Source organism: Glycine max, chromosome 13 (assembly GCF_000004515.6).
Source record: "Glycine max cultivar Williams 82 chromosome 13, Glycine_max_v4.0, whole genome shotgun sequence".
Classification (NCBI taxonomy): Eukaryota; Viridiplantae; Streptophyta; class Magnoliopsida; order Fabales; family Fabaceae; genus Glycine; species Glycine max.
Genome location: NC_038249.2, coordinates 11,204,257 through 11,214,976, shown reverse-complemented (window position 1 = coordinate 11,214,976; position 10,720 = coordinate 11,204,257). Strand labels below are relative to the sequence as shown.

Below are 10,720 nucleotides of genomic sequence, written 5' to 3'. Positions count from 1 at the left end.
GTGTGATCATAAAGAGTCTCCCTCTATGTGGTTTAGACATGGCAAGAAAACCCGTACCTGTGGGTACCCGCCCGAATCCCTCCCGACTTTGACGGGTAATACCCGAGTTGACCAGGTATGGGTTCGGGTTCAAGTATGGGATTACTAGACCCGTCCCGACCCCGAACCCGAACCCGTCCTGCCACTTAAAATCTTCAGAATTTTTGCATAATTTAATCAAAAGGCATAAAATTTTTATTACTAGTTAATTTTATTTTAGAATTTTTACATAATTTAATATTATTTTCTTAACTATTTTTGTAGACACACACGCCATAATAAATTTATTGATATATAAGTAGTTAAAAATAAATGTTTAACAATCAATTTATTTTTTCTAAAATCAAATTTTTAATATTTTTTTTACAAAAAAAATATTTTTCTAATTTGAATTGTGTATGGGACGGGGTCGGAGATACCCGATACTCAACGGGTACCCGACGTGTACGGGGATGAGACAATAAACTTAAACCCGTTGGGTATCGGGTACGGGTATGGGGATATGTTGGGGAGTCGGGGTAAGGGATTGAGGAGACAATACCCATACCCGCCCCGCCCCATTGTCATGTCTAATGTGGTTTGTTGTTTATGAAGAAACTAAAAAATATGAGTTCTATAGGCATGAACAGTATATGTTGAAAGATGGTGCATTTTGTGTGCCTAAATCTTCATTGTTTGATTCTTTGATTAAAGGAACTCATGATGAAAGTGTAATGTTGCATGGATTTTCCTTTGGAACTTACATGAAACATGAAACATTCAAGTATTTTGGTAGATGTATTGTGCATAAAAATGATAAATTTAAAAAATATTATGTTCATGGTTTGAAGATGTCCTTGCTTGTTCATAATTTGCATCATGTTCACTTGGCTATGAAATTTGTGCTAAAGTTTCCAAGATCCAAGAGAGGAAAGTATTCACATTTAATATTGTATGGTAGTGTCCTTGTCCTTGTATTTGATCCAAGAGGATGGATAGGTAAGCATATAAATAATAAGATATTAGCCCTTTTAAAGAAATTCAAGTCTCTTTAGAAGTAGGATTTTGTTTTCTTGTGTTGAAGGTGTCGATGGCTTCAATTTGAGGTCGAATTCACTCAAAGAAGGAGGGGATGATGAGGACCAACTTAGGAGCATGGACTTGAAGTAAAGCATGAATTTGATGAACCAATCATAAGAGCACGTGTTAAGTAAATTGTGAATGAAGCCTAATCTGAAATAAAAAAAAAAAAAGGAAGCCCAAACCCAAATTGGTCAATAAGGAAAATGAGCTAACTTGAAAAAAAAAAAAATCTAAGAATAAATCTTATTTATCATTTGAGCTCAATATTTTTGTTTGGATTTTTTTTATCAAAATAATGGGTTGAAGTTTATTTCTTTATTCCTCAAGCAATTGGCCAATTTGGGTTACGAATTCATTTTTTCCATTTCAGATTAGACTTTATTCACCGTTTGCTTAGGACACACTCTTGTGATTAGTCCATCAAATTCATGCTTTGCTTCAAGGTCTATGCTCCTTAGTTGGTTCTCATCACTTTTGATCTTTAAACTTTTCAACTTTTGACCCTCCTCACTAGAACACACGTCGCAGTTAAGTAAGGTCTTTGTGTCCTTCCATTGACTTGATTGTCTCGCTTAAGTACCTTCATACTTGGACTTAAGTGAGGACTTCTAGTGAATCCAAGATTGTTCTCCGGCTTAGCTGACTTAAGCACGTAACATACCATGTTTAAGTGAATTTGACTTCATCATCCATCTTCTAAGTTCTTCTATAATATATTCAACAATAATGGTTTAATATATCAAATTAAATTTTAATAAGAAAAAATTGAAACTTTAGATAATTTGTAACACAGAGTTTAATAAAAAAATTATAAATATAAAATATTTTATACGAAAATTTCAAAAATAATGTTAATCCGTGGTTGGTCTGGGTCACCCACCCTAGTGGATATACTTATAGCAGTAGCCTCCCACTATATTAACATTGGTTTTCCAAAATAAAAAAATAAACAAGTACCAACAAACAGACCAAGACTGATCCCCCGAATCCGGATCTCTTTCTGGATCCTCCTCCACAACACACTCCATCTCCAAAGTCCTAAGCCCTTTCCACGCAGAGTGCTGGAATAACAAGTCGTTGCAATTTCACTCATCAAAACCAAAACTTACACAATTTTCCATTACTTTTCCTCTAAATCTTATTATTGTCATTATTATTTTGTCACATTCCAAGTTCAGATCCTTCAACTCAATTCTCTCTGTGAATCATTGGAGCCTTCAAACATCACCACACTTTCGCCCCTCACTACTCCATGTGACCTCATTGATCACTTTCTGCGATCCAATGATTCCCTTGCTTCGCTTCACTCTCTCTCCCACATCATAGAAAACCCTTCAATTACAATGAACAATTACCCTTTTGGATCCCAAGCCCCCAAGTCCTTCCCCGCTTACCCAAGAACCGAATTCGACTTAGAATCAGGAACCGCCATAAAACGAACCCGAAAGCCGAAAAATTCGCCCTTTCACCTTCTCAGAATGATCAAATCATTTGGGAACCGTTTCCATCACTTCTTCAAGCTTCACCCTCTAATGGGTCTCTTCCTAGCCTTGTCCTTTTTGCTCACACTTGTCATGATTCTCTCCTTGTATGGAACCCAATATGGGGTGCAGAGTGGTGGTTATGTGAAATCTGACATGGGCTTTGATGATTACCCTTTTTCAAAGCTTCAGAACCTTGTGATGGTTGCTGGGCATTCCATTTACACTAGCAGTAGTTGTGGAAAAATTGAGAAGGAGGATTCTTGGTTTTTGGAGTCTTATCAGAAGAATCCTGGCCAAGCTGCCACTTTTGTGACACACATTCATGAAGGGATTGAGGTTGTGGCAAGGGATGACTCTGCTTTGCTGCTCTTCAGTGGGGGAGAGACTCGGAGAGACGCCGGACCCCGCAGTGAGGCACAGAGTTACTGGGCTGTTGCGGATTCCAAAGGGTGGTTTGGTGAGTTATGGTAACTGTTTTTGGCACTTGCATTGCAGCATATTGTCTGATTGGTGAAAATTCATTGTTTGGGAAGGAGAAGGAATAGAATAGAATTGTCTGATTGTACTGGTATTCACCCATTAAGAAGGTTTATAGCAGGAATAAGAAGAGTGGTAACAAAATGTTAAGAGTCATAAGGATTTATTAACATAAGTAAATGTTTAGTTTGTGAGATTCAATGCCTGCTCAATCTATATTGTTTGGGATTATAGGCTAGGAAGCATTACCAAAGTAGAGGGAATAGAATAGAATTGCCTGATTGTACTGTTATTGTGTTAGTAAACCACCCATTAAGAAGGTTTATAGCAGGGAGAGGAAGAGTGGTAAGAAAATATTAGTGTCATAAGGATTTACTGCCTCTAGACCAAAACTATGGATGTTTTACTTTTGTTTTTTTCTCCAAAACTATTGATGATTTACAGATTCCAAGTCTCATTAATTAGTTTCTTTCACATATATCCCTAGATAATTATGATCTATTCCACAACTTCTCCTGAGGGTATTTTGGAGTAGTAAATATGTAGTTTGTGAGTAGTATTAAATATTTCTTAAGTTGTGTGCATTAACCTTAAACATCAATAGTTTTGGTCCGGAGGGAATATTCACAGCAGTAAATGTTTAGTGGGCAAATAATTGTAATAAAGAGAGAGGAGGAATAAATAGGGAGAGAGACAGTTTGTAACTGTCCAGTAGACAGTAATTTCTATTAAGGAGAAGTCTGGAATAGATAAAAAGGGGGCAGGGGCAGGGGGGGGGGGGGGGGGGTGTTAGTGGGTATGTAAGATTTGGATTAGTTGGTGGAGTCCAGGTCTGTAGAATACCTGGGTTATATTTTCTGTTTTTCAGTAATTTTGTCTTGTCCATTCCAGTTTATGAATTCATCTCCTCTGAGCTGCAAAGTGTGGATTGATATGATTCATTCGAATAAATTTTCCATTTTCTTATCATTTCTGATCCAGTTCTATCATATTGTTTGGCATGTGTTTGGCACGGTTGCTTTGGATATGTAGTTTGTTGCTGTCTTGCTTATCATTCAATATGTGAGACATGAATGTGTGAAAAGTCAAAAACAAATTATAAATTGTCATAATAAAAGATAATTGAACATGATAGATTAGCAAAGGATTTGAGCTGGTCTTGAGCTGCACTTCTGCAACCCATGTATGTGAATTGGTAAATTGAATTGTTGTTTTCTTGACTTATTGTCATCTTTTATCATGAGCAACAAGATCATATCTCATGGGATGGCCGAAATTTACAATTAAAATATCATCTATTAACTTTTAGCAGAATTATTTTTGTCGTTCTCATGTTATACAATATTTCTTTTATTGTTTACAAGTCATGTATATATGCATAAATAGGATTAGTGCATGAATTAGGCATGGAAATTTGAAAGTTTGATGAGTTGACTTTATAGAAAGCAACTCCAATTCCAATATCTGATACTCATTCCATTTGATTCCAACTTCTGTGATTTGAAAGCAACTTCTGTGAGTTGACTTTATAGATAGCAGCTTCAATTCCAACATTTGATTTTAATGCTGCATCTTGAGTATACTCATTCTATTGAGTCTAACTTCTTAATTTGAAAGCATACAAAAAATCATGGGAAATATCCTTTAAATAGGGAAAGAAAGGAAGGCACAGACAGGGACTTTCTTTTGTAAGAATTTTTTTCTTCTTGGCCTTGGTTATGATTTAGGAAGAGATACAGAACCTTAGTTTCAACAGCTTGTACTCTGATTACTAGTTTATGCAATGGTCCTACTAACGTATGAATATAGATATAGAATCATTGCTGTATTCATTGATTTTGTATCATGCTTTATGTTACTGATAAAATTGCTTCTTTTCTTTGCTTATAAATTTTAATGCTTATCTAATGAATCCCACATCCTTAGCTGCTCAAATTTTTACTGTAACTTTGCAATCTTAGCTTGATGAATCTTGTCTGCATCATTTATCTCAGATTTCTTAGGGTGTTGATATGGATGTCATAATGTTTCACCTTTAGTTTATTTACTTATACTTCCTTAGTAAACTGCTTTTATCCGAAATTATCTCATTCTTTTGGGTTGTTTGTGTAGGTAAGGAAGAAAGTGTGAAATGGAGAGCACTTACAGAGGAACATGCACGGGACAGCTTTGAAAACCTTCTATTTAGTGTTTGTCGTTTCCGGGAGCTTACTGGCACCTATCCCCAAAATATAACTGTATGTAAGCCTTCCTTATCCGAGTTGTGAATCATTCTATTCTTTTCGTATAAAGATGGAAAATGTCAATATTTTCATGGAATGGTTAAAGTAAATGAAATAGAAGAAAATGAATTTATTGAAATCTGTGGCCAGACTTTGTTGCATGGTAATCTTTTACTGCTCTCATTTTTGTAATGGCTGCTGAGAAATACTCTGAATTAATTTGTCAAATGTGTTACTAATGCAGTAATGCACATACAGCATATAGATGGAGTTATCTTTAATGATCCTATATATGCATACACAGCGTATGCAGGACCAGATACAGCATGTGAAGTCTATCATTTTGTATTCCCAATTAGCATGGAGTTGTCTTTAATAATCCTGTGTAGGTTCCCCTTGTTGCCTAAATATTAATTACTCCCTCCGGTTTCAAATATATGCAAAAATAAAATGCCTTGAATGTTGGTTTTAAATATAAGCAAATCTCTTTCTGTCAACAAAAGAAAAGAAGCAAATCTTAACTAATTTTACTTTATTTAATGAGACCATCTCTAAAATACCCTTCATTTAATGGGGCTTTTGTTAGGATATAAGAAGAATGAAGAGTTAGTTAATATAGTCAGACTACTAATGAGTTAGTTAGTTAGAGGGGTTTATTAGATATAAATAGGGGAAGAAGATAGGAGAGAGGGAGATTTGTTGTCATTGTAAATTGAGCATTAACTTTTTGTGAAAGGAGAAATCCTTTGTGAAGGGAAAACTCTTGGAGGAGAGTTTTTCTCCTATTTTCTGTTCTTTTCTTATTAGTCAATAAAATCATTTCTTTTCTTTCTCATTTCAATTCTTGATTCCTAACTGCTTTCATTGTCAATAACTCCTTATTCTTGATATCAAATTCCAATGAAGGGTAGTTTAGAGAAATAACTTATCTTTTAGTTGAGATTGGTGCAATTAAATGTTGTTTTACCAACTTTCTTAGTGAATTAGTTTTTTTTTTGCTTATATTTGAAACCGGAAAGAGGAACATGTTGTAGTTCTTGTTCTTATTGGTAATACTATCATTAGAGAAAGCTAATTGACATCATCAAGATGCTAAGGATACTCTCTAACACTCTATAATTGGCTAAACTTTATTAGAAATCATCGATTTTGATTGGTCTCACTTTTTATTTAATGATTCTCTCTTTCAATTAGAAGTTAGACTCATCAAAATTGGTGATTTTTAATAAATTTCAGTCAATCATAGAGAATGTATTAGAAAGAGATTTTTTTATGGTATCTAATAGGGCTGACCCAACCGTGAACAAGGCCTAAAGCAAATTTTAGAATTTGTTTTTTTACTTTAAATGAAAAACCTATATGTAGAGCCTTTTTACCTACATATGTGACTTTTTTTTATCAACACGTGAGGCCTTTTTTGTTTTATAAAAACTAATAGTATATAATATTTTGTTGGTGGGCCTAAAGCTTGTGCTTTAAGCCCACTAACAAAAAAACTGTTTTTATAAAGTAAAAAAGCCACACTCTTGACAAGTTCTACATATGTTGGCAATAAGGTCCAACATATAGCTCTCTCATTTACAGTAAACAAAACTTTAAAATTTGGTTTAGGCCTCACTCACCCTTGGGTTGGATCAATTGCACCATATAAATATGTGTTCCCCGTGGACTAACAAATTTTATTTGGCTTTTATCGTTGCATTTAGACCTTTGCATGATGGCGACTTTGATGTCATACACATTACTTGCGCTCTTTTTTCCTTACACATTTGTTGCATGTCTTCAATCTAATTTGTTGAATCTGGGAATCAGGTTGTAAGTTATGATTTCAAGGAAAACAGATTTGCGCATCTACACCGATCTGCGATCAGCTTTCCAGAATCAAGGTTCTTCTATGCCGGCACTCCTGCTACATCAAATGCAAAAGCAGCTGCTCTAAAAGGCGAGGAATTGGTTAGAACTCAGTTCCAAGTAGATCCATATGGATGTCGAGGCTCACTTTATCACAAGAAACTAAAGCGTGACCCTTTTCATCGGTCAATTCCTTATCCCAATGGGTGTCCTGAAATTGAAGGCTTGTTCAGATATTGTGGACCAACTCCTTATCCTGGTGCACTACCGTGGGCACAGTAAACATGACATGGTCAGATTATATCATTGTATACTAACAAAATAGAGATATTAGATGCCAACATTGCATGAATTTGTTGATAAAATGATGTGAAGATTAAATTTTGTTCTGGAGAGAAGATGATAAATTGTGTAAATCAAAATGGTGTTGCATGTTTGTGTGAGGAGATATATTTAATTGAACTCAGTTACTCAAATTGACGGTTGAGATAGAAATGTTATGTTGTTTTCGGAGAGGGACGTATTTTTTTTATTTGTAAGAATTGAACACAATATAAGGGGATTTATAACACTCGCACACCTTTTGTAACCAACTGAGTTGACTCCCTTGGTGAGAGGAATGTGCTTTGTTACATGTTTTGTTGCTTTAATGTTGATATGTTTAGAAAAAAAATAAAAATGTTGATATAAATGTTATCAAAGGGGTCTAGCTTTGTTACTTGAGCAGGATGTGAGTATTGTAAATTCCATGTGTTCAATTCCTACAAATGAAAAAAAAAAAAAAGATATCATGAGATAAATATTGAATGCAATTATGTCCAGGTTTCATAGTTTTGAAAATCAAATTGGACCGAACTAACTGGATCGACTAGTCTAGCTCAGAACTGGTCAATTAACCATAACAAATCTGGCATTTGAGAATTGGTCAAAACTGGTAAAAATCATTACTAAACCAGTGTAGTTAATCGGTATTTAAAATTTATTATTATTTTATTTTTTAAATTGAATCTAAAATATTTTAAAGATAAATAAAAATCATAGTTATTAAGGTTCACAAATTGATATAAATTATTTTACCGATTATTATTTTTTTCTTATAAAATATATAATTTAGTGACTTTTACTAATTTATATTTTTATATCTTAATTTCTCGTAAATTTATATTATATTAATTGTCATTTTATTTTTTATTCAGTGTAAACTTGTTAATATGGACAATGTTATTTTATTAAAATTTAAACACAAATATTATGACATATTTGATTTAAATTTTTATGTTTACTTTGAATGTTAATTAGAACCTAACAATAGGTTTTATTTTAATTTTTAGTCTGATAAAATTATAGTATTATATTTATTTAATACTATTTTATGTGTTATTGAATTATTGTTATTATGTTAAGTACGTTGATTGATGTCAATCGTATTTTCAATTAATTAAGGGTTTTTTTTATGAGGATCATTTATATATTTAATAAAAAATTATGATAATAAATTTTACATATTTGATTTAACCCATGCAAAACAGTCTCAAAAACTAATTATTAATAAAATGTTGTTGGTCTAAAATGAAGAAAATACTTATTTCCTCAATATGGACTAGCCTGACTTGTTTTGACCTGTTTCGCCTTCAACAAAAAAAGGACTTGTTTCGCCTTCAATAGACACAAAAGGAAACAAGGTGAGCTAATCAAGTATAGTTAGGATGACTTGGGCATCTTGACCCACTCCTCTTAAGGGTGGATTGATGAGCTAGTCCTTCAAATTTTAACAAAAAAATGAATTTGACTTAGTGGCTTAAATTTATTATAACATCAATTATATTGTAAGAAATGAGCTCATATACTAAAAGAACATGGATTTAGTTCTCGTTGTCGATGTGAGGATTTTGTTGGTGGGTAATTTGTATGTACCTCTATAAGCATTCTTTGAACCTTGAGGCTTGTCTTGATCGTGGTGAGCTCTCCCAAGACTTAACTCATCTACACTTTTAATCTCACAAAAAAAAAAAACAATCACACTATATTTCAATTTGAATTTTTTGATTTTGGAAACCTTAATGTATTCATGTAGATATTATTTTTTTAAAGAGTTTAATAAGTAGGAGCAGGATGGGGCCAACCCATCCCACTCCACCTATGGTCCCACAGGTTAATAAGTCAAGTGGAGTGAACTTGAGTCTTGGGCATCTTTACCCACTCCTCTTAAGGGTGGATTGATGAGCTAGTCCTTCAAATTTTAATAAAAAAAATGAATTTGACTTAGTGGCTTAAATTTATTATAACATCAATTATATTGTAAGAAATGAGCTCATATACTAAACGAACGTGGATTCAGTTCTCGTTGTCGATGTGAGAATTTTGTTGGTGGATAATTTGTATGTACCTCTATAAGCATTCTTTGAACCTTGAGGCTTGTCTTGGTCGTGGTGAACTCTCCCAAGACTTAATTCATCTACACTTTTAATCACACAAAAAAAAAAAAAACAATCACACTATATTTCAATTTGAATTTTTGATTTTGGAAACCTTAATGTACTCATGTAGATATTATTTTTTTAAAGAGTTTAATAAGTAGGAGCAGGATGGGGCCAACTCATCCCACTCCACCTATGATCCCACGGATTGATAGGTCAAGTGAAGTGAACTTGAGTAAGCGCTTGGCCTAGCTCACTTTACCATCTTTAGAAAAAAAATTGATAAATTGACAAAAATCTTGAATTATATCAAATAATGATGTTGAAAGGACAAGTTTATGTGTGTCTCAAGTCACCTAGAATTTTAATAAATTTCCTATAAAATGAGTATAGTTTGGTTGTGCTTATGAGTGCAAATCCTCTGCAATGTATAGTATTTGGAGCAGTAGCTTATTTATTAATCAATATAAGACTTAAACGACATATTTTACTACATTAGATTCATTCTTTTTAATATTTTTTTTTCATTATCTATAATATTCATAATTATACCGTTTCATTTTTTTTCTTATTTACCGTTTTGGAAGCCTTTTGGTGTTCTAAAACAGAATAAAGAGTAGACAGAGAACAAAAAATACGCACTAGAGCCGAAGACTCAACAGAAAAAAAGGATCATCCAATAGAAGTACACATACTGCACTTTTTTTTATTTTAATAAGCATAGATATTTGAATTAATATGCGTAGGACACACAGAGTATCCAAACCTATATACAAATGATCCTATAAATATTAAGTAACCAAGGATGATCTACCAATAAAACCCACCCATCACAGCCATAGATATCGTGTGACTTTGGAACACCAATCAAAACCTCATGGATAAATAAATAATTCTGACTATGTGACTCCTATGTAACTATCATGCGTAAAACCATTCCAACACTATAATTCAACCCAAAAAGAGTGCATCATAAGCACAAAAAGATATGCATCAGAGATCTGAGAGACCGACCAAATGATTGGTTCGAATGCCAAATATAACTTCTCTTACTGTCAAGCGAACCGAACATTATAGATAATATGCCAACCAAAATATCAAAATGTGTTGATCCTCGTGGGTTTAATAGTAAAAATTATATTTATTTATTTTTAAAAGAATATATTAT

At 33.3% G+C, this 10,720-nt stretch overlaps 1 protein-coding gene across 1 annotated transcript; it reads left to right on the top strand.

The window, feature by feature from the left end:
- Window positions 1-2,030: 2,030 nt before the first annotated feature.
- On the top strand, window positions 2,031-7,611 carry LOC100810074 (uncharacterized protein C57A10.07). Its single transcript, XM_003541653.3, has 3 exons — window positions 2,031-3,042; window positions 5,175-5,299; window positions 7,097-7,611. Exons 1-3 carry the CDS (start codon window positions 2,445-2,447, stop codon window positions 7,415-7,417), a joined length of 1,044 nt encoding a protein of 347 aa, XP_003541701.1. The 5' UTR covers window positions 2,031-2,444; the 3' UTR covers window positions 7,418-7,611.
- The last annotated feature ends 3,109 nt before the right edge of the window (window positions 7,612-10,720 follow it).